At 41.0% G+C, this 19,763-nt stretch overlaps 1 protein-coding gene across 2 annotated transcripts; it reads left to right on the top strand.

Annotated features, from left to right (window-relative positions):
- The first annotated feature begins 1,520 nt into the window (after positions 1-1,520).
- LOC5578122 lies at positions 1,521-19,453 on the top strand. Of its 2 annotated transcripts, none has more exons than XM_001656771.2 (5): positions 1,521-2,161; positions 15,107-15,242; positions 15,958-16,070; positions 17,306-17,455; positions 17,520-19,453. In XM_001656771.2, the coding sequence occupies exons 1-5, from the start codon at positions 2,110-2,112 to the stop codon at positions 18,671-18,673; spliced, it is 1,605 nt and encodes a 534-aa protein (XP_001656821.2). In that variant the 5' UTR covers positions 1,521-2,109; the 3' UTR covers positions 18,674-19,453. The 2 variants fall into 2 exon arrangements, with proteins under 2 accessions (XP_001656821.2, XP_001656822.2); XM_001656772.2 differs by lacking the exon at positions 15,958-16,070 and adding an exon at positions 15,589-15,719 and having other exon boundaries at positions 1,580-2,161.
- The last annotated feature ends 310 nt before the right edge of the window (positions 19,454-19,763 follow it).

Below are 19,763 nucleotides of genomic sequence, written 5' to 3'. Positions count from 1 at the left end.
GCAAGCATCTGATCTTAGAAAAACTGACTTCTACTGAGATTAAGAACAATTAACCTTTTTAATGTTATATTTCAGGGATTTTATTTTGTTTTTCAAAATTATGAATTGAGAAGTTTATTTTTTTTTTTAATTTTTAATGTTAATAGGACCTTTTCCACAATAGTCAAACATATATTACCCAAAGTTTTCTAAACTTATTTCTGCTGATCGATCAGTTGATTATTTTAATAACTACATTTACAGGGATATCTGGGTTAGATTGTTTGATACCAGACAATCAATGCATGTGACAGATATTTCATTACCGTATTCCGTTAATTTTTTTCACCGAACATTTCAGCTGTTGAAATTACGATGAAATTGACGGATTACGGTAAAATAATTTAAATGTGTACGGTAATGTTTTACAGTTCTCAGTGGAAACTCACTGGAATCTTTGAAATATTTACGGTATTTTAATTTATCGAATTGTCCAGCCAGACAAACAGACGTAAAACTTGAATTAATTCCATCGTGCAGTAAATAACGCTCAATATTCGGTAATACTTGATAGTTGGCCTACAGCTTACACCTCGCGCTCGTATGACTTTCGTTCGATTTTGACGTTTGCGCACTACCACCTCCTAGTTTCCAAATGGCCAAGCACAGTTTTTGCATTGGGCATCTGTTAAACTTTGGTTCAGCTGTTGAGATTACTGTAAAATTGACCGGAATCCGTAAATTGTGCTTATTGTGTACGTAATGGGGTGTTTGGAAAATGATTTTTGGCCCGTGGTTCAAACGCGATTTGGCAGATCTGTGCTAATGCGATATTTTTTTTATTTTGAAATTGAACGGTGTTAGGGCAGAGAACTACAGATAATTCTCCCTGACTCGATGCAAATCGTAGCCATACAGTAACCATTTTCTTCATACTAATTTCTTGAAATTACATCTCATTTCACCTTCACTTTGACATTGGTCGATTGATTTTAAACTTAGCAGTTATTGTATTTTTGAACGAAAAAATCAATCTAATTTATAATTTGGTTTGACCATTTATTTTTGAACTAAATTAGAGTAATTGGATTTATTATAATTCAGTAATGATTTAGAAAAGTTACAATATTCATGAGATAATGTTTGTACAAATAAAGTTCAAAATACAAAATTATGTCTGAATCTGCAAAGCAAACATATGACAATAATGCAATGCATCTTCATTGATTCTTCAAGTGATGTTCGTCTCTCAACCGTTTCGTTGAAGTCTCTCGATTCCCAAAACAGAATTACCCATTCGCCGTGAGTCGCCCGCCACTCAGCCTCTCACCCACACCCCACAGTCAGGCTTATCGATCCTTTCCCCCATTCGACATCATTTCCACTTAGTAGCTAATGTACATATAGCTACTTAACGACGAAGATCTCCGCAATTGCACTTATAATTGCCACCGTCATCATCGTATGGCTGCACTCAGGAAGTAAACCGAAATGAAAGTCTTCCATAAATACACCTTATGAAACACAATCCACATCAGTAGTAGATTGCCACCGTCGTCGTCGTCGATTGCTTTCCGTCTTCAGAGGGGCTGCATGCTGTTTCAAAGTTGAGCTCCTTCGTGAGTGATCAACCCCCACTTCATCGACCACTTCGCGTGTGTTTGAAATTCGACGAGTGCGCGCGCGAGAGAGAGAGAGTGAGTTTCCCACGCGGGGGGAGAGTGAGTGACTTGTACGCGGGGGACCCCCCAGAGGAGGCACTCGCGTGGTCCCGCCACGGCAAAACGCGTACGCCTATATATAAATAGTTGATGGTCTGGTCGGAAAGATTTTAGTGCGCTGTTGGACATTCGAGCCCGTCTCCGGCTCCCTGAACCGTGTCTGTGTGGAGAATTCTAGTTTTTTTGTTGCTGATTTGACTGGCCCCCGCTAGGTGGCTGGTGGGCGCGCGTAGAAAGGAGATCCTGTGCGGCGGCGCGCAGCGGTGGTAGAGGAGAGCGAGCGAGCCCTACGGAAAGGGAGAGAGCGAAAGGTGTGGGGGTTGAACAGCACACGCAATTCGTGCGGTGTGAAGTTCGAGCGATCAGTTCAGTGCGAAGAGTGGCACAGTGCAGTTGTGCAAGCCTTGAAATGGCGAGAGTGATAAAGTTGCTCGCAGTTCTGTGCTTAGTGGTGGCAATCGGTAAGGATCAATATGTTGAATTTGGAGTGTGAATGTGGACTTTTTCTGTGGATAAATTTTGGATGCTCAGGATATCAGTTAAAGAATGATTTGAGATGAAACATTACTAGAGAGGACGAAGAGTAGGAAGTGAGAAGCGTGAATGTTAATGAAAATGAATGTGTGATTTTTATCTTTATGAAACTGGGTTATGATGATAATTATGTGAATGGACTTAAGGATGGTTATCAAATTCCGCATTACGAAACGTGAACAAGCTCATTTCTAATTTCCCTCAATGATCATAACGCTTACAATAGTCATAAGCAGTCGTCTTTACCGCCCATCTGATGGTAAAGACAACTCGATGATGCTGTCGCTAATGATGATGAGGGCAATACAGGGGGTGATAGTTATGATATAATGTAATTAAAGTGAACCGGCACAGAGCCCCACACGAGCGCGACCACAGTGATATAATATCCCATTTGCATTTCTCCTCTCCTTGACTTCGGTGGATTATTACGGAATATTTTGCCCACTTTGGGCCGGGCTCGAAAGCGAAAATGAAAACGAAACTCTTGTGGTCTGGGGGGTAGGGTGGACTATAAAGAGTGTACATTATACGAATTCAAAGGATGAGCATTTAAAGATTATTAATAATTGTTCGAAAAAATTAGGCAATGTCACATTGCGCATGTGAAAGTGACAGTTTATTGGAGAAGAAACATTAATTTGACTGCTTAACTCTGACTTTCTCATAGTACCATAGATTATTTGTCGCTTTTTTTCCAATCAATAGCTGAATTGGAAAGTTTCGATTTTCACAGAAATTTTTAGTATTAGTTTGGATCGTTTCATCAAACTTCAAAATTTGTTAGTGTCGCAATCATAGAGCTATTGTTATAATAAAAACAAAATTTATTTATAACAAATTTTAGTTAGTGTTTTTGTATAATTTGTAACACTTGAAAACTGTTTAGTATTTTTCGGTTCAATTCATCATTGTTCATATTTAGACAAAACTGTAATCCGAAAAAAACTGAAAAATATTACAACAGAAGCGGATATTCCAATTCGAAAACGATCCGAAAATATAAAAGTAAAAAAGTATGTCTTCATGTTGAGAAGAAGCATTCTGGAGAAGTAATTTTGTTAGAAGTTACATTATCATTCATAAAAATACTTTTGCTATAGGTATCTGTGCACTACTAGACTGATGCAAATTTTGAAGTTTTTGCTCCCCTATGCTTAAACGATGTCAATTATGATGAAAATGATCCTCCCAAAATTTGAAATGATTCGGAAGAAATTTGGTGTTCAGTCCTTTTGTGTTCAGTCCTCTAACTGCTCGTCATAATAATCTATGGAAAAGTGAACACACTCATCTCATGTGAAAACTTCCCAGTTACAACTTTGCCGAAGACCACATTTTGATTGGACGCAAGGATACTTTGCTTTTATTGAAAACAAAGTCTAAATCATGCTGAGATGATCATTTAATTACTTTCAGAGCAACACTGCTTTTTTGCTGTAGAACATAGTAGCCTGGATTACTTTGATCTATTCTTCCCGCCAGGAGCACCACTGTTGCCTGCCAAACAGTTGGTGAAGGTACATGCAAACCAACTTTATGATGATGAATAACAATTTATCCTGACGTCCAATCAAAAAGTGGTCTTCGGCAAAGTTGTAGCTGAGAGGATTTCACATTAGAAGAATTTATTCACTTTTCCATAAAACTTTATGGCGAAGAAATAGAAGGCTGGACACAAAAGATTAGCGTTTTCCATAGTAATCTCCATATAAACTTCAAATGGCGTGTGCACAGTCAAATTTCTTCCGAATCACTTCAAACTTTGGGAGGATGCTATTTACCATAATTAAAATCGTTTAAGCATAGGGGAGCTAAAATTTCAAAATTTGCATCACTGTAGTGCACTACCGTTAATATATAATTTAATTTAGTAAGCCTATAATTTATAAATCGAACACTGTCAAATTAAATCTTGTCTAAGCTGCGAGAACTTTCCTTTTTTACCGTTTTTAAGTTGGGTATTTCTAGTGTATGTTTAGAGACGAAACGTCGAATGTCAAAACGTCGAATCCCAAAACGTCGTTTGTCGTTTTGCCACCCAACCCTAGTGTAAAATGTCAAATGGAAAACAAAAAGTAAGAGGTTGTTTCCGAGATACGACCGCCAAGTTGACGTTGGATAACGTTAGCTTCTTCTATTTCCTGATTTAGGACCGTCACGAACTTATGAAAGATTTACCTAGAAATCTAAAAATCTAATCAATTTTCAAACTATTTGTTGCACGTCAGTTCTGATCTATTATGGATATTGAGTGTTATTATTTGGTTGGTTCGGTTAACACTTCAACACCGATAGAACCGGTCGATAGAAGAAGAAGCATGGGCGGTAACTTTTGCTCTCCAAATAAACAGAGAAAGAGTTTTGGGTGATCTGTTTGTAGTATGAAAATGATGTCCGTAATAGGGAATGCATCACCAAACTCGCAACTAATCAATGATCATGACTGCGATAATTGACAAGAAAATTATGAATGAAATGGATCACTTGGGAAATGCGACCGTTCCTTATGAATAATCCCAGAGATAATCATATTCTTTAGCCCTTACATTTAATAGATGGAAATAATATCCTTAGGGGCCATCCATTTATTACATAAAGGTTCATGGGGGAAGGGGGTTTCAGATTTCTCACGCGCCATACAATTTATATTTTAATTTATTTTTATTTCTATACAAAAATCAAAGGGGGCTGTGTACAAGACCCGATTGCATGACGTTAACTACGCTGCGTCCTCGGAAACAGCCTCAAATTGCCGTATTGTCAATTATTCGTAATTAATCAATTATTGTATGATGGAATGAGATGAATTAAGAGATTATAGCAAGTATGTGGTAAACACATTAGGGAATATTATACAAATAACTCTTTCAAACACATTTGTTGGCTCTGAAAAGGGCCGATTGAATTGTTGAATTTGCGTAACACGGACACATTTTGACGGCGCACTGGTTTCAATCCTCCTCGCCCGATGAGATTTGCGATGCGCATGACGATGTGCGCTTCAACAAGCGGCTTTGGTCGATTTTCTTCAGCCATCTCGTACAACAGCTTGCCCCTGGGAGCGAGGAGCTGAGCAGGTTTGGAGAAGCTCTTACCAGCTCGAAAGCGAAAACAGAATGAAACCAGATTCAACGAAGGAGGGATGCTTTATACCCTTAGAATAGCAGATGATGCTCCTCCTTTCATATTCTTCGTTTTCTTATCTGGGAAATAGGCTATATGAAACTGATGTCTGGGTAAGGGATGTACAGATTAGCATTATGCTGTTATTGCAACCCGACGGCACTGCAGTAGCATCCTCGGAAACAGCTCCAAATTGCCGTATTGTCAATTATTCGTAATAAATCAATTATTGTATGATGCTATGAGGTGAATTAAGAGATTATAGCAAGTATGTGGTAAACACATTAGGGAATATTATACAAATAACTCTTTAAAACACATTTGTTGGCTCTCAAAAGGGCCGATTGAGTTGTTGAATTTGCGTAACACGGACACATTTTGACGGCGCACTGGTTTCAATCCTCCTCGCCTGATGAGATTTGCGGTGCGGATGACGATGTGCGCTTCAACAAGCGGCTTTGGTCGATTTTATTCAGCCATCTCGAACAAATTAGGGAATATTACACAATCAACTCTTCAAAACACATTTGTTGGCTCTGAAAAGGGCCGATTGAATTGTTGAATTTGCGTAACACGGACACATTTTGACGGCGCACTGGTTTCAATCCTCCTCGCCCGATGAGATTTGCGATGCGCATGACGATGTGCGCTTCAACAAGCGGCTTTGGTCGATTTTCTTCAGCCATCTCGTACAACAGCTTGCCCCTGGGAGCGAGGAGCTGAGCAGGTTTGGAGAAGCTCTTACCAGCTCGAAAGCGAAAACAGAATGAAACCAGATTCAACGAAGGAGGGATGCTTTATACCCTTAGAATAGCAGATGATGCTCCTCCTTTCATATTCTTCGTTTTCTTATCTGGGAAATAGGCTATATGAAACTGATGTCTGGGTAAGGGATGTACAGATTAGCATTATGCTGTTATTGCAACCCGACGGCACTGCAGTAGCATCCTCGGAAACAGCTCCAAATTGCCGTATTGTCAATTTTTCGTAATAAATCAATTATTGTATGATGCTATGAGATGAATTAAGAGATTATAGCAAGTATGTGGTAAACACATTAGGGAATATTATACAAATAACTCTTTCAAACACATTTGTTGGCTCTCAAAAGGGCCGATTGAGTTGTTGAATTTGCGTAACACGGACACATTTTGACGGCGCACTGGTTTCAATCCTCCTCGCCCGATGAGATTTGCGATGCACATGACGATGTGCGCTTCAACAAGCGGCTTTGGTCGATTTTCTTCAGCCATCTCGTACAACAGCTTGCCCCTGGGAGCGAGGAGCTGAGCAGGTTTGGAGAAGCTCTTACCAGCTCGAAAGCGAAAACAGAATGAAACCAGATTCAACGAAGGAGGGATGCTTTATACCCTGAGAATAGCAGATGATGCTCCTCCTTTCATATTCTTCGTTTTCTTATCTGGGAAATAGGCTATATGAAACTGATGTCTGGGTAAGGGATGTACAGATTAGCATTATGCTGTTATTGCAACCCGACGGCACTGCAGTAGCATCCTCGGAAACAGCTCCAAATTGCCGTATTGTCAATTATTCGTAATAAATCAATTATTGTATGATGCTATGAGGTGAATTAAGAGATTATAGCAAGTATGTGGTAAACACATTAGGGAATATTATACAAATAACTCTTTAAAACACATTTGTTGGCTCTCAAAAGGGCCGATTGAGTTGTTGAATTTGCGTAACACGGACACATTTTGACGGCGCACTGGTTTCAATCCTCCTCGCCTGATGAGATTTGCGGTGCGGATGACGATGTGCGCTTCAACAAGCGGCTTTGGTCGATTTTATTCAGCCATCTCGAACAAATTAGGGAATATTACACAATCAACTCTTCAAAACACATTTGTTGGCTCTGAAAAGGGCCGATTGAATTGTTGAATTTGCGTAACACGGACACATTTTGACGGCGCACTGGTTTCAATCCTCCTCGCCCGATGAGATTTGCGGTGCGGATGACGATGTGCGCTTCAACAAGCGGCTTTGGTCGACTTTCTTCAGCCATCTCGTACAACAGCTTGCCTCTGGTGGCGAGGAGCTGAGCAGGTTTGGAGGAGCTCTTACCAGCTCGAAAGCGAAAACAGAATGAAACCAGATTCAACGAAGGAGGGATGCTTTATACCCTTAGAATAGCAGATGATGCTCCTCCTTTCATATTCTTCGTTTTCTTATCTGGGAAATAGGCTATATGAAACTGATGTCTGGGTAAGGGATGTACAGATTAGCATTATGCTGTTATTGCAACCCCACGGCACTGCAGTAGCATCCTCGGAAACAGCTACAAATTGCCGTATTGTCAATTATTCGTAATAAATCCATTATTGTATGATGCTATGAGATGAATTAAGAGATTATAGCAAGTATGTGGTAAACACATTAGGGAATATTATACAAATAACTCTTTAAAACGCATTTGTTGGCTCCGGAAAGGGCCGATTGAATTGTTGAATTTGCGTAACACGGACACATTTTGGCGGCTTTGGTTGATTTTCTTCAGCCATCTCGAACAAATTAAAGAATATTGCACAATCAACTCTTTAAAACACATTTGTTGGCTCTGAAAAGTGCCGATTGAATTGTTGAATTTGCGTAACACAGACACACTTTGACGGCGCACTGGTTTCAATCCTCCTCGCCCGATGAGATTTGCGGTGCGGATGACGATGTGCGCTTCAACAAGCGGCTTTGGTCGATTTTCTTCAGCCATCTCGTACAAATTAGGGAATATTACACGGACGGTGACGGCTGTGCCGCTCGATCTAATGAACCAGAATGACCGCGCTAGCCTCCCGCATGGCAATGACAGCGGAGCACTGGCTGGTAGCGACGATTTCCGGCCGAAAACGATTATGCTGGCTGGTGCACTCAAATGATCGGCTTCAGTTGCTGCGGCTCCGAAATGCGTGGTTCTTCGGTTCTAATGCGTGTTGATTCGCGTCCTATTGAAAACTGAACTGAGGACGCGAATGACTCTCGAAATTTGCTCGCCGACCGTGTTCACAGTCAGACGGCAAAAAGAAGAATGAGGGAAGAAGCAGGGTGCGGTGCGCTTTTATAGTGGGAAGCGGAACCGAAAAATGTGCTTGAACGTGATTGGTTAGATAAGAAAGGGGTCAACGTTTTACGATATTTCAATAGTTTGTTGCTAATAATCAATAGTGTCCTCCATTTGGATCGACGCGTAGATAAATTTCCAATCGATTCATTGATAAATATTGAAAATCTATCGATAAATGACTGAGTTATTAGCGGTCAAAACTTGACCATTTTTCGTTACATGCTCAATTTTTCGTTTTTCTGAATTGTACCCCCATATGTTGCCGTAAGACGTTATCCAACGTCAAAAATGTTTTTTCACGACGAACACGTTTTAGATAGCTTCGAAAGCTATCGCTTCCAAGCAAATCAAGTGCTCTTCTCGAAGATTCTAGTAAACAATTTTTGAATTATATTTCATAAACCTTGGCCCAGATAGCCGTAGCGGTAAACGTGCAGCTATTCAGCATGACCATGCTGAGGGTCGTGGGTTCGAATCCCACTGGTCGAGGATCTTTTCGTAAAGGAAATTTTCTCGATTCCCAGGGCATAGAAGTATTTTCGTACCTGCCACACGATATACACATGCAAAATCGGTCAATCGGTATAGAAAGCTCTCCGTTAATAACTGTGGAAGTGCTCATAAGAACACTAATCTGAGAAGCAGGCTTTGTCCCAGTTGGGACGTAACTCCAGAAAGAAGAAGAAGAAACCTTGGCACTGAGTGGTTTTGAAATTGTTGCGTCAACGATGAGATTAGGGATAAAAATTAAGATTGTTGAATTCTCTCCTGCAATTTTCTTTCGGGAATTGAGTTAAAATACAATGATTTGGCCAATATTAGGGATTTATTTTAGCATAAAAGTTATGATTTTCTAGAGGGATCGAAACTTTTATAGGTGGGGCTAAGGGCCCCTAGCCCTTGCGTATTTACGTCAATGGGGAAAATATTCATGATTCTAGTAGAAATTTGCTGTAAGCAAAGATAGTAATGAGCAATTCTCGCTGAAACCAGGCCGCCATCGGCACCCATCGTTAGAATTCCAATTTTATGTCACTGATCGCTAGCTCTCGATAAAACTTAAGGGTGGTCCTTTCTGTTTTCAAAATTCGTGGTGGTTAGAATTGGAATTCTAACGATGGGTGCCAATGGCGGTCTGGTTTCAGCGAGAATTGCCCAACACGAGTTCAAGATTTGAATAGACTATAGGAATTCACATGACTAATACATGACTCAGCGAAATCTAAAACAGTTCGGCTTACACTCGTAAACTTTGAAAGAAACCTTGAAGGTTAAATCCTTCAGAACTTTGAACATATTGTATAAAGCTATAGATTGTTGACCCATCTTCACAAAATCCTGAAATAAGACGGGATTTAAAAGCTTTTCTTAGCTTCTTCTTCACGGTGTAACGACTACAGACCTTTCTTCTCTGCATATTGTATTCTTATGAGCACTTCCACAGTTATTATTCGATAGCTTTCTGGTACAAATCTCCCAATTGGCGGGAACGTGCCTCTAGAGCCGGTTTTCTGATACCCACGCTCAGCTTGGTTTTCCAAAGCTATGTTAATGTCTGCATTCGAATCCGTGTAGGTCTAGGATCTTTTCGTAATGGGAATTTACATGACTTTCTGGACAGAGTATCTTCATTCCTGCCGCACGATATATGAATGCAAAAAACGGCAACTTTAGCAAAGAAAGCTCTCAGGCAATAACTATGTATGTGCTTTTTAAAGACTAATCTGACTAGCTGGCTCTGTTCAAGGGAAGCGTAATGCCAAGAAGAAAAAACTATATGTGTGTATACAGATATAAAAGGTGATATAATACAGAAATATGCACAAACGTGCATCTTTCATGTAAGTCACCTCATGCTGCCTCATAATATCTTCCGTTGATTTCCTTCATAGTAAATTTGCTGACTCGTAGTCGCAAATATAACGAAAGCTTCATTTTCCAGTCTGATTTGCTGACTTCCTCAGTCTGCAACTTCCTAGTGGTAAGGCTGTTCATGAGGACTTTTCGCGATCCGACTTACAGCCAAATATGTACATGCAACCGAAACGATAGGGTGCGAGTGTTATAAGAACTTAACATTTTCCTGTAATTGAGCTGCCACTCCGACCGGGAAACGTCAAAAACTCATTGTAAACAAAAAACCACCTGATCGCAGCTGCCTCATGGATAGGCGAGACGTTTTAAATTAGCTGATTTTGAAGCACTTTGAAAGTTCTTCTATAGGCCTTTTCACAAGACGTTTCAAATCAGCTGATTCTGAAGCTGTTTGACAGTGTTCTTCTATGCAAATGACAGGCCCGATAAGGCCTATAAACCATTTTACGAGACGTTTCGGAACAGCTGATCATTGCAACGGCATCAATATGGTCCTATAATGTTTAATGAAATCTTGTTTTTATTTAATAACACGAAAGTGAATGTTACTGCAACTGCTTTAGCAATTTTTCCCGCTCAAATAACGGCTATATCATAATTAAACTTTAATTTAAAAATTGGATCCATAAATGAACCTTGACACTTTTGATCGTGTTTGACGTTCGCTTAGTCGACAAAAATACCACAGGGCTTTTAGTTTTAACACTGGGGTTGTTCCTATCTGACATTTCGGAGGGGACACGGAAAACAAAATACACCCAAAATTTCAGTTTAAGCCAAGGGGTGTGACAAAATCTCCAAAAAAATAGAAATATTTTTTGGACTTGAACAAACAAAAAATATTAAAAAATTGAGTAAAATGTGTTTTTGGCCTAAACTTAAGCGTTTGGCACTAAAATTGGGACATTGCTTTAGGACCCTATTGACAGGAGATCTGGGATTTTGTTGTGATAAAATCCAGCATGATTTTTAAACAACGCCTAATCTTACCAAACGGGGACATGGAGAAAATGACAAAAAAGAGATCCAAAAACCGAAAACCGAACCTTGATAAAGGAATAACCAAGTTCATTTCTAGGGATGTTCAAAAGACTTCATTTTCGTGCAAAGATTACGAAATAAAATGAAGTTCCATCAAATTCGGACCACCCTACCGATGTCTTGCTCCATACGGTCTTCAAACCGGCCAACAACAGGTGGCAGAAATGGAAAACCCCAGCTCAACGATGCTGGAGCCTGAGTGCAGGCTTTACTAAATATGTACAGAACTAAACCAGTTTTTCGTTGTCAACCCCCGCTTCACCCTCTGAGGCTGTCAGACTGATCAATTCGTGCGCACCCTTATAGCGTATACACTGCGCAGATGCAGAATTTGCATGACTTTATAGCTCTCGAATTGATTGGTGCGCCGAGCTGTTCAGTGACATGATGCAGCCGTAGTTGATTAGGCTACCCTTCTGTTGGCCCTCGGTTGACACAATTGTAATACTATGCGTGTAACCAAGCCCAGGTACATGTAAATTTGGTTGTTGCTGCACCTTAGAAGATTTTAACACGGTTCGCAGCAATGCGGATTCACGATGGAATGTCTTCTTGATTGACTCTCACCGCAAAGAATAGAGGGAATTGGATTGTTAAGTGACTCATACAAATGTGAGAAGAACAGGTCATAATAATTACGACGAAATTATCCTTGTCGCAACTTACTTGTTAGCATCAAGATATTGACGTCTTTATGCATTTTAATGGCAACTTATCATAATATGCAATTATCGCAGTTACGGTACAATGTAAAGATTCTAAGGTTCATGGTCAAACCCATTTGAGAGCAGCGATCGGCTATCCATCAGCTTTCAATGGTTCCCATGAGCAAAGTGCACACATGTTCACATCAACTAACGATCCATTATGCGGAGACAATGCAAATTCCACGCCAAAGATGCTCACATTCATGCATGTGGCCAAGCATTGTGCCCAATTCAGTTTCCCAGCGTTTACCGGGGGTCCACCGCAATCTTAGTTGGCCATGACCCTTGCCGTCTCCAATAAGGGTCGTTCTTTCATTGGATACAAGTTAAACGCTGCTAACGCAACAAGATTTACATCACCACATTATTTGATTCATGACATCCTTTGTTGTTCCTTGTAGAAGGTGTCCTTCACGGCACTGATCATCGCCGTAGATCATCTGCACAGGTGTGGTTATTCCAAACCACTTTCCGTACTTGATTGATGTCTGATGTCATACCCATGGTGGTGCAAGCCAACAGAACCGCCACCACCACATGCCACGTCGCCGTTCACTTTTGCGGCAGATTGCGTCGTTGCTTTGCCGCAATCCATTTGATACCCGGTGTCTGGATAATAGTCCTCAGGCCCGACTTGGTGCAAAATTGTCCCCGTAATGAAAGTGAGTTAAACTCCGAAGGCTTGAGCACAGACAAACAGACGGAACAGTGATAAAATTTTAATCGACCACGCTTTGAACTATCACTTCACATTTCTCCCCAACTAACATTTAGTGCAAATGTAAACATTCTCTAGGCCCTCTTTATACGGCTTTATGCTGAGTAAAGGCGCTGTACATACGAACGAAAGCTTCTATGCGATCCTTTTACCAACAAATCTGGCGAATCTACTCAGCTACTTTTAAGCTGTGTTGGCAGCTCTTATTCATACTGATCATTGCTCTATCTCGACAGTTATACGACAAGTAGCTGTGTAACATCTTCGGAAGGTGCTTTCTCAACCATTTCGCAACTGTTGAATAATTATTATACAGCTTCGCTGTATTATCGATTAAATATTATTTTCAAGCTGTTTCACAGCTTCCGGAATTCATATCATAAGTATCTGAATTTAATGTCCCCAACGTTACCTGCCACCGCTTGGAATCGAACTCACGATCTCTGCATCCACAAGTCTCGACGCTGTCCTTGTTGCCACCACAGTCTATATCGAAAGGCAAAGAAAACACACCGTTTTGTTCTACATCGAAAATGGTTCACACAATATTTTATAATGATCGTAAAAGATGCCATAGCCGCGCTTACACCACTTCATCAAGCTGTAAAAGGGTGCGAAACGTCAAACGCAATGTTTACATTCAACAAGTTGAGTAGATGCGCCACAAGTTGTTGTTTTACAGCATACTGCTGTATGCTCGCTGTATAACTAACGACAAAGCGCTTCTTAAATATAAATTGAGCAGCATAACAAATCATATTGTATAGAAGCAGCCGGATTGATGATGGCGAGTTTTATTCTACATCATTAGGTTGCTATCTTTTACGGTGTTGAGTTACAGCTTAGTGAAAGCAGCAAAAGCGATAACTGACGAAATTTATTCAGCTAAGATTTGTAGCTGCAAAACGTTTGCATTACAGCTGTATTAACGCTAATCGTTCTATTTTTGACAGCTTTCATTTTTTGCTGCGTTCGCTGCTTCAATTCAACTGTTATACAGCACAAAGCAAATAATCTTGGCTTATAGCGCTAAAATTGTTAGTTGGGTCAAGTTTCATAATCAGAGGCGTGCGCATCGTTTTCCTTCATATTTGACGTTTCACACTAGCGCCTTCTGCAGGCTTCGTTGCACATAATCGTACTTCGTGCAACATGGCCACCAGATTGTGTAAACGATGAGTTTTACAGAAAATCGTTCTAAATGTTACGTCTGTTTTTCTATGACTCAGATTCAAACGTTATCGCTGCAAGCTCTCGGCAATCCAAGGGGAAAGGGATCATTTGCGGCGTTCGGCTCGGGGTTACGTAAAGTGCTCGTGAAACCCACTTACAGTCGGCTTTGTTTCTCTGCATTATTTTTCACAGTGCAACTTTCAAGAAATGATCCAATCTCCAAACGGGGAGATTGCGGAAAAAAGAGAAGGTGTTTGCAGTAGAATGAAACTGGTTTTGCGTCGCCGACGATGGGGCAAGAAGGGGGTCAGGTGAGCCCTACGGGAAGGTGATTTGCTATGTGCCAAGCTGCAATGCGGTCGAAGAATTGCAAGACTTCGGTCGAGTCGGATAGTGGTCATTGATGCGGTCGCCATTTGGCTTGAGGTGCCGCTAGAGTCAGTGGAATGAACGTGATTGGAATAATGAAATCATTTGTTTTTTACTGGGAGCTTTTTTTTGAGTTAGATTAAGAATAAACAATTGAAAAGGAGGAAGTGAAATAGGGTTCTCAAGCTCTATCTCTGTTCCAAACGCTCCAACCTAAGTCATAAATATATGTTTATGACTCAATTTTAAAAAATATACTGGTTTTAGTTCAATTGCCAACTTTTGGGTTTTAGTCTATGCCACACTTCTAGATTTAAACCCAAATTTTTGATGAAATATTTTTTCCGTATAACTTTTAAAATGTCAGATAGAAGCATTTAATGTCAGAATCAAAATCCCGGTGGGTCTTTCATGACAATGCAAACAACAAAGATGATTCAAATCAGAACATCAAAATATTACCACTAGCACAATTTGACACTACAAACGAAAAATGTTCAGCAATGTTTTGTTGTGTTTTGCCTTACAAAAAAATCAACTTTCGGATAAATTATTTATTGGTTTACGCAAAACGTTTATCAAAATCGGTAGAATTCACTAAACAATCCTATACAATATGTTAAATGGTCCCTGAGCATCTAAAATCATCATATGCAACTTCTTCTCAAATATTTCATTCAAACTTGAACATTTACTATTATTGCTCTAAACTTCAGCAGCATGAACTGTTTTATTCGAGCAAATATTTCATAAATGTTTCCCCCACCCCTCCATACCATTCCAGCTGAAGCCGATTTCCGTGTCAAGCGTCAGGATGAGGATGCCGACCAGGAGGACAACATCGACGAGCTGTGCAAGGACCGGCCAGCCGACGAATACTTCCGTCTGAGCACCGATGGCGATTGCCGTGAAGTCGTGAGGTGAAGATCCGTCGCCGCCTACTTGTACCCTAAATGACCGGTCTATCCCTACCGCGACGTAGTAGGCCGTGCATGATGTGTGAATGCTAGCGAGTTCGTGCGTGTGTGTGCGTGTTGCCTTGAGTTTCTTTGTGATGCCTTCCGATCACTGTGCCTATTGTTTCCTACTCATACAGGAGTCGTTGATGCAGTGAGCGATTCGTTTGCAGAATCTAGTACCACAGTTTGTTGTTGCTATGGTGCATCTGGTACTACGATCCGCAGATTAGTTCACTGAATCTACAGTCCTGGAACTTATTTTCGCGAGATCACAACTCTAATTTCCACTTCATTTGTCAATGTATAGGTGTGATAATGCTGGGGAAAATGGCATCACAAGACTGGCACGCGTGCGTTGCCCAACCGGGTTGTACTTTGACGTTTACCGTCAGACCTGCGATTGGAAAACGAACGTTAAAAATTGCGATGAACTAGGAAGTAAGTCCACAACGGTGGACCGACCTTCGATGGAACCCGTTTCAGTTCCATCCTAGGTTTCCAGGTCCACCGGAGCAAACTGTCACCACTAAAACTTTTCTTTCTCTTTCTCTATTTGCATCTACCTGTCTCTTGTTTACATTTAAAAAAAATCTCAATCACCACCCCTGTTTGTAAACCAAAAAAAAAAAAACAAACCCATCTACGAACCCCCATCTCCGTGTTGGCCAATAAATAGGTGTACCCGTTCCGGACTGAAGCAAATTACTTGCCCGTCCGGTCTAGCGTTCGACATTGAAAAGCAAACTTGCGATTGGAAAGCAAAGGTCACCACGTGTGACAAGAAGGAAAGTAAGTCTCAAACCAAATCAACGTTTTTCTTTCGGCCGAGGGAAGCAAGTCGCCAAAGTTTTTTTTAGTTTATTTTATCACCGCTTTGTATATACGTTTCTTTCCGAGAACATCGGAAATGTAACGACATGTGCACAGAGTTTCACGAAACTTTTTTTCGCTACGTTACACACGCAATTTGGTTTGGGATAGCAGCCAGTTCTCCACCGCACTAGATTAGTATGAACCACGTTTGCATACATCGCAGGGAAAGGTTAAGTTAGGAAAAGAATGGATTCGGCAGTTAGGATCGGTAGCCATTAGCGTAGGAATCGCATCTAGTAGGCATTGCGTTGTATTTCGAAGCAGTACTAGATCAGCACAAAGCGACGCAATGCCTACTGAGCCATGACATTGTAGCTCTTTGACAGATGACCACTTGACACTGAACAAAAAAGCTAATTCTGATTCACTAACATAACCAACATATCATCATCGTGTGAAATCTAGGATAAGCTTGCTTTTTGTTTTCAATAACATTCTGCTTGAGGTGATGGTTACTAACATTTTCATTTCATAACAAGTGTACTAATTTGTTTTGTAGAATGTGTCTGTAAATTCTTCCCGATATTTTGAGCAGTACAAGAAAAAATACACTTTCACTAAACACATAACTACCCCCTCTGGATTTTATAACTATATTTTTTATTTAAATCGGAATATTCTTTACACCACTTATTTTTAACGAAAACTTTAATCTTTGCATCTATTTTGTGTGCTAAAATCAAACACTGTTTGTTTACGTATTAATTGTAACGATTATCTCTTCGATTCATCACGAACTCCAGTTTGACAACCGTTTGTAAGCAATGCATGATTTTTGCTAATCAAAGAGCAAAATTTAACATTGTGTTCCCCCAAACCAACCGTCAAACACTAACTCAACCAAAGCCAGACATCCTAGACATAAACACGCTACAATACAGCAGAATCGCGCCAAATTTCTACCGCTAAACCCTGACCAAGGGTTTCAAATTAAATGTTCCAATCGCACACGTTCCTTTACACAGCATCTACACGAACACACCTATATATTTACAACACGTTCTACAGCGATCCCCCCTACAAACGTAAAGTTCATTCCTTGAGCCAACCCTTTTTCATCCCTTCACGCTAATACTAAAACCAAAACCAAGGGGACGCCCCCTCCGAAATATTCTAACGATATACTTCTCTTTCCTCCTCGAACTTCAAAGAGCCAAGAAAGGTTCTTCCCATCCTGAAGACCGATGAGCCAATCTGTCCGGAGGGTAAGCTCTCTTGCGGTAATGGCGAATGCGTTGACAAGGAATTGTTCTGTAACGGCAAGCCCGATTGCAAGGATGAGTCCGACGAGAACGCGTGTAGTAAGTTTTGATCAAACCGTGCATCGTACCCGAAATTCTAACATATCCCTTCATCCCTAAACAGCCGTTGAGCTTGACCCGAACCGTGCTCCCGACTGTGACACCACTCAGTGCGTCCTGCCGGATTGTTTCTGTTCCGCTGACGGTACCCGTATTCCTGGAAACATCGAACCTCAGCAGGTGCCTCAGATGATCACCATCACCTTTAACGGTGCCATCAACGTCGACAACATTGACCTGTACGAGGACATCTTCAACGGTCAACGGCAGAACCCGAACGGTTGCCAGATCCGTGGTACCTACTTCGTGTCGCACAAATACACCAACTACTCGGCTGTGCAGGACTTGCACCGCAAGGGCCATGAAATTTCGGTCTTCTCGCTGACACACAAGGACGATCCTAACTACTGGACCCAGGGAACATACGACGATTGGCTGGCTGAAATGGCCGGAGCTCGTCTGATCATCGAACGTTTTGCCAACATCACTGACGGCTCCATCATTGGTGTCCGTGCCCCGTATCTGCGCGTAGGTGGTAACAAACAATTCGAAATGATGGCCGACCAATTCTTCGTGTATGATGCCTCGATCACTGCTTCTCTCGGACGTGTCCCAATTTGGCCATACACTCTGTACTTCCGTATGCCACACAAGTGCAACGGTAACGCTCACAACTGTCCATCCCGTAGTCACCCTGTCTGGGAAATGGTCATGAACGAACTCGATCGTCGTGACGATCCAACCTTCGACGAATCGCTTCCAGGTTGTCACATGGTTGACTCCTGTTCCAACATCCAGTCCGGTGAACAGTTCGGTCGCCTTCTGCGTCACAACTTCAACCGCCACTACAATACCAACCGTGCTCCTCTGGGTCTGCACTTCCACGCCTCATGGCTCAAGTCCAAGAAAGAATACCGTGAAGAACTGATCAAGTTCATCGAAGAAATGCTCGGTCGCAACGATGTCTTCTTCGTCACCATGCTCCAAGTCATTCAATGGATGCAGAACCCAACCGAGCTGAACGCTCTGCGAGACTTCCAGGAGTGGAAGGAAAAGTGTGACGTGAAGGGACAACCCTACTGTTCCCTCCCGAATGCCTGTCCGCTGACCACCCGTGAACTGCCCGGTGAGACCCTCCGTCTCTTCACTTGCATGGAGTGCCCCAACAACTACCCATGGATCTTGGACCCAACTGGAGATGGCTTCTCTACCAAGTAAGCAAGTCTCCCGAGGGGAAACTCCATCCACCGAAAGTCTGATTTAGTTGCGTGAAGAGAACACTACGAACGTAAGAAAGAATCTCCGTTGATTCCCCCTCAACTACCCAAATACTTCCCCTATCCTCAACGGAGTATAGACATCTGTTGTAAATAATTATAATTTCTTACATTCTCCTAAACCTCCAGCAGAAATCCCATCCTTACATTCCTTCCCTGAAATCCCCGCATCCTCAAAGAAAAATCCGAACCACCATTTTCCTATTCTCGGAGAATGATCGGAATATGATAATTAATTCAACGAAAAAAAAAACATTAAAGATTGAACGTGATAATTTTATTTAAAACAAAAATACTCTTTCCAACCACTACCATCCTTGAAAACGAAAAGACAAACGGCACCGAGCCGGAGTGAAAGAGATTTTATGGCGCGAGAAAGAAAATGGTGGCCACACCACCCATTCAAGTATAGTGTCGCGATTTTGCTGCGGACAGCCCGGGTGTGTGCGTCACAAATCAGGTGTTTTTTGTCAGTTAAGAGTACTCGTTTTTTATTGAATGAACAAAAAACTATATTTTAAACTATTTTTCCTAACTTAAATTGAGTAAAAAGGATTGTGCCGCAGCCGCAAGGTGGCCAGAAAATTGAAAGCCGGATTTGACGTGACTGTTGTTATCCCCATTTGATTGGGAAGTGTGTGCTTGCGGCTGGTAGTTTAGAATGATAAAAATGAAAATACAAACAAAAAAGATATGAAAATAAATTTCCACAAAAATATAAGAAAACATGTTTCAATATATTGATGACATTTTCCGAATGAAAATAGTGTCAAAAAACATAAATTCCACTGTAACAGTACCATTTGTAACATCAGCAATCATAGTACAAAATATCGAAAGAAAAACCATAAAATAACGTACCATTTGAACCATTCAGTCAGGGCCATATTTGCGTCGACCCCCAGGCCTGAAATATTTATGAATCATCTAAATCAAGACGAAAAAACTGAAAAAAAAAATCATGGATTTTAGATAATCCAAATTTTATATTAATTTTAAACTGTCACTCTTTTTTTCATATTTATTTTATT

The sequence above is a fragment of the Aedes aegypti genome, chromosome 3 (assembly GCF_002204515.2).
Source record: "Aedes aegypti strain LVP_AGWG chromosome 3, AaegL5.0 Primary Assembly, whole genome shotgun sequence".
NCBI classification, from domain to species: domain Eukaryota; kingdom Metazoa; phylum Arthropoda; class Insecta; order Diptera; family Culicidae; genus Aedes; species Aedes aegypti.
This window is presented reverse-complemented; position numbering and strand designations above follow the sequence as displayed.

Coding starts and splice junctions, on each gene's coding strand:
- LOC5578122 (XM_001656772.2), top strand. CDS start 2,110: ATGGCGAGAGTGATAAAGTTGCTCGCAGTTCTGTGCTTAGTGGTGGCA. Junction 2,162..15,106: donor GTGCTTAGTGGTGGCAATCG/GTAAGGATCAAT, acceptor ATACCATTCCAG/CTGAAGCCGATTTCCGTGTC. Junction 15,720..17,305: donor AAATTGCGATGAACTAGGAA/GTAAGTCCACAA, acceptor CGAACTTCAAAG/AGCCAAGAAAGGTTCTTCCC.